General features: G+C 34.3%; 1 protein-coding gene across 1 annotated transcript; it reads left to right on the forward strand.

The window, feature by feature from the left end:
• On the forward strand, nt 1,120-4,463 carry LOC107624917 (armadillo repeat-containing protein LFR). The gene is made up of 8 exons (XM_016327402.2): nt 1,120-1,427; nt 1,767-1,936; nt 2,078-2,220; nt 2,349-2,605; nt 3,157-3,262; nt 3,349-3,487; nt 3,581-3,708; nt 3,842-4,463. The coding sequence occupies exons 1-8, from the start codon at nt 1,232-1,234 to the stop codon at nt 4,095-4,097; spliced, it is 1,395 nt and encodes a 464-aa protein (XP_016182888.1). The 5' UTR covers nt 1,120-1,231; the 3' UTR covers nt 4,098-4,463.

Below are 4,757 nucleotides of genomic sequence, written 5' to 3' on the forward strand. Positions count from 1 at the left end.
AGGAATTTTATTGACTTTTTTTATAGAAATAAATTTTTTTATTATTTTATATTTTGTGGTTATATCCGATATCTGAATATAAAAAAATATAGATATTGAATTTGGTCCGATCTCATAAATTTAGTGAGAATTATTTTAGTCATATCCAATTCATAAGTTACCTCTCTAAGATTAAGAATGAGATATGATTTGAGTTCTAGTGATTAGGTTAGGTTAGAGGAGTAATTTAGGAAATTTTTTATAGTTTGGATAATTTTATTTTTATCAAGTCAAGGATTGATTGGTCACCGATCGGAGCTCCAATTAAAGGTTTTGTGACATTTATTGAAGCGGATTAGTGAACTAACCACTAAACAATTCAATTTAATTTATAAGTTAGTTTTTATTAGTGTTATAGGGCTTGTTTGAGTGCCATTCTAAAAAAAAAAATTTTAAATAATATTTTTTTAGAAGATCTTTTACAAAAGTAAGAGTAATTTTATGTTTGGATATCTCATGTAAAAATATTTTTTTATCTATCAATTGTGTTTGGGTAAAACAAGATAAAAGTATTTTTTTTGTTCATTTATTATGTGAAAAATATCTTTTTTTTAAAAAAATCTTTTAAAAAAATATGTAAATTATAATTTCTCAAAAAAGATATTTTTTTTAAAATTTTTCTAGTGCTTTTATTTTTCTATTAGAAATTTGACAAATACACTAAAGAATAACAAAGATATTTTTTATTGAAATTTTTTTATTAATTTAATGACACCCAAACAAACACATAATCTTTGATGATCAATTTTAATAGTTTACTAATAAAACACCATTTTTATTTTGCTAGCAAAACTTTATGTTATTAACTATGAATTTAATTTTGATGCATGGTGTAAAATAGTTTTATACATATATTTAATTATATAATGATACATTAGTAAAAATAATTACTTTTATATTGATTGTGTAAATAATCATCCAAAAAACAGATGTGATTGTACGAGTGTATAAAACGATATTGTTAGTGCATCAAAATTAAACTCATTAATTATTGTCTATTAGCACAAATATATTTAGGCCTGCGTAACAGAATAATGGGCCTTGGCCCAATTGTTAGCCCAACTAATACTTGAACCAACTCGAAAACCAAATCCCCAATCACATCCCTCTCCCACTCCCACTCTTCGAACCCTATCTCCTGCACCGCCGCGATTTTGCACCTTTTCACGGCCTCGTAGGCGGAAGAAAAGTGATGCAGAAGAGGGAACAGGGAAAGTCCGGTGGATCTTCCGGTGGCGGTTCGGCGCCGCCAGCTAAGAGAGGCCGCCCATTCGGCAGCGGTAGCAACAGTGCCGCGGCAGCAGCAATAGCCGCCGCTGCCGGTGATTCGGCGGCGGCTCCGTCAACCCTGCTCGGTCCTTCGCTTCACGTCCATAGCTCCTTTGCTGGTCCGTTCATTGCTTCTTCTGATTTTCAAATTACGTGTGCTTCATCCTTTGTATTTTCAGCTAAAATTTCTTCTATTTTACCCTAGTTTGATTTTAGAGGAAGATTGAGCATTACTGTTAATGATTTCTTATCGTAGAACAAATTCTGGTTTCTTTTAGGTTCGAGATACGCTTAGATTAGCTTTTTTTTAGTTCAAAATATCTTATAATTAAAACCTTTCTGATCTGAGTTCACTGCTTTTGAGAAGTGAAAAAAAAAGCTTCAATTCAAAATGCGCTTATACAGGAAGTTATGTTGTGAGGGATTAAGGGTCTGTTGACTTCTGTATTCTTTTACAGATCAAAATAATAAAAGAATTGTTTTGGCTCTTCAAAGTGGTCTTAAGAGTGAGCTAACCTGGGCACTCAATACTCTTACGTTGCTCTCCTTTAAAGAGAAGGATGACAGTCGCAAAGACGCCACTCCGCTGGCGAAGATTCCGGGTTTGCTTGATGCACTTCTTCAAGTTGTATGTGCTACCAATCTTGTTTTACTATACCACTTGCTTTGGTGTTATCTCCTTTTGCATAGAAATGCCTTGGAGAAGATCTGTTGATGCTACTCAGTTCTTTGTTATGTTTATAGTTTGTGGTGTTATGAATTGAAACAGATAGATGATTGGCGTGACATAGCACTCCCAAAAGAACTAGTTAAGCCATCAAGGGTCAGATCTTTAGGTGCAAATTCTGTTGTAACTGGATTTGGGAATGAGTATCAGGCATTGGGCTCAACTGGAACTCCCCACCGAGCTGGGTAATTTGTTGTTCTTGAACATAATCTTTGCTTTCAAGTTTTAATTTTCATTGGAGCATATGTTTTCTTTTTGGGGATGGGATGGTAGTGAAATTGAATATGATTGTAGGGCAATTATGTTAATGCAGGTCAGCATCCGCCACTACTGGTACAGAATCAACACAGCAGAGTGGTGTGACAAAGTCACGTTTGTCAGAGTTGTGGTTTGATGAAGATAGTCTCTTTAATTTAGATGATGAAGGGCGAGCAGAAAAACAGCAGTGTGCCGTAGCTGCTTCAAATATCATCAGAAACTTTTCTTTTATGCCAGATAATGAAGTTATAATGGCCCAAAATCGTCATTGTTTGGAAACAGCCTTCCAATGTATAGAAGATCATATTGTAGGTGAGACTTGATGCTTGTAGAATATGACATGCTTGTTTTTCCATATATGGTTCTAGCAGTGATGGAACTTGCATCATTAAGCATCACTTCTGTTTTTGTGTTTTTACAATATTATTTAGAAAATCCTTTTGCCCAAACCCAGACATGGTGGGTGAACTTGGATGTGATTATGATATTGATGATGAAGGCGACACAACTTTTTACTATTATTATTTATTTTCCATGGTATTTGTTTGTGTATAATTTGGAATGCATGGCTAATGTAAATGGGAACTTCTTGATTACTTAGCTATCCTTTTTGACAAGTGACATCTAAATAGACAATACATAAGGTTCTTGATTCGGAACTGGGAGATAAATGATAGCCCTTCTTCTGATAAAGTGTCACAAAAACACCTTGGGTTTTAGTTTCCTAAGGATCTAATGTTATTGTTATTGTTATTGTTATTGTTATTGTTGAGTTCGTTTGACTTTATCATCAATTCATCTATTGCTTTTCTCAATAAAACTTGTATACTGTTTTGTTACAAAAATGTTCACTATGTTTATAGAGGATGAAGAACTTGTCACAAATGCTCTAGAGACAATTGTTAACTTGGCTCCACTTCTGGACCTTCGAATATTTAGCTCATCCAAGCCATCTTTTATTAAAATAACGTGAGTGATTCTTTCTATTTTACTGTGCGTGCATGTCATTATAATCCTTTTTCTTATTGATTGATGAACTGTTGTATGCATTACAGAGAAAAACGTGCAGTTCAGGCCATCATGGGCATGCTGGAATCCACAGTCAAAGCCTGGCATTGTGCTGCTGCAGAATTACTTGGGCGTTTGATCATTAATCCTGACAATGAGCCATTCTTACTTCCATTCTTTCCACAGGTTAACATCTTTCATTCATGTTATTCTTGTTAATTTGTTTGATGCTCCCAAATAATAGTAATAATAATTATTACAATTGATTGATTATGGCAGATACACAAGCGTTTAATTGATCTCATCAGTTTACCAGCATTAGATGCACAAGCAGCTGCTATTGGTGCACTGTATAACCTTGCTGAAGTTAATATGGACTGTAGGTTGAAGATTGCCAGCGAGAGATGGTGATTTCTTCATATACCAATTCTTGAATGAATATATATACAGATAAATTTATAGTAGAGTAATTTTCTATAAATTGTCACGAAGCTAGTGAATAAATTGTAGCGCTAACTGGTAAAATTTCCTCAAACTCAGGGCAATAGATCGATTGCTTAAAGTGATAAAGACACCGCATCCCGTTCCTGAAGTTTGCCGGAAAGCTGCAATGATATTGGAGAGTCTTGTGTCCGAGCCACAAAATAGAACCTTGTTGCTGGCGTATGAGAATGCTTTTGCCGAGATCCTTTTCATGGAAAGCAAATATTCAGATACTTTTGCAAGGATATTATATGAACTAACGTCTAGGCCAAATAACAGAGTGGCAATGGCTCGGGGAATCTGGGGCATGTAACTAGATTGTTCATCGGTGACATCACTCAGCTTCTGCAACTTGGGTATATACCTTGAGTGTACTTGGAAGTTGTATGAATCAGATATTTATTGTACATTTCTGTTCAAGATGATTAGGTTATAGAAGAACATTTTATGTTAGATGGGTGGATAGGAGCTTTTGTGGACAGAATTTTTAGACTTCTATCCATTGGTGGTGAGAGACAAAACAGAAATTGGATTTGATTTCAGCATCTAAGATGTTCTCTTGCTACTTCTAATTAAAAGATTTGTATTTAGCTTGCATCTCTAGGAAATCAAATGAACATATGTATTGTCGAATATCTAAATCGCTAGAACTATGGGTTTGTTCGACCCTTTTAGCTTCTATAATAGGGTAATGCTACCGTGCTGAAAGCAAATTTTTTCAGCATGTGAGGAACTGATGTGTTATGATTGAATGAGTGACGCGTATGAGTACTGTGGTTACACACACAGACAATTTCTGTCACACAAATCAGAAGAGTGTATGAAAGTGATTAGGTAAAATAGATTAGTGTTGCCATAATGCTTTTGATTATATTTATTGGACTTTTTGATGGGCTAGCCAAATTATTTTCATGTGTGGACTAAGTTTTCAATGTTAATTTATAAAAAAAAAAAAACTTATTGTAATGATACA

Source organism: Arachis ipaensis, chromosome B02 (genome assembly GCF_000816755.2).
Source record: "Arachis ipaensis cultivar K30076 chromosome B02, Araip1.1, whole genome shotgun sequence".
Classification (NCBI taxonomy): domain Eukaryota; kingdom Viridiplantae; phylum Streptophyta; class Magnoliopsida; order Fabales; family Fabaceae; genus Arachis; species Arachis ipaensis.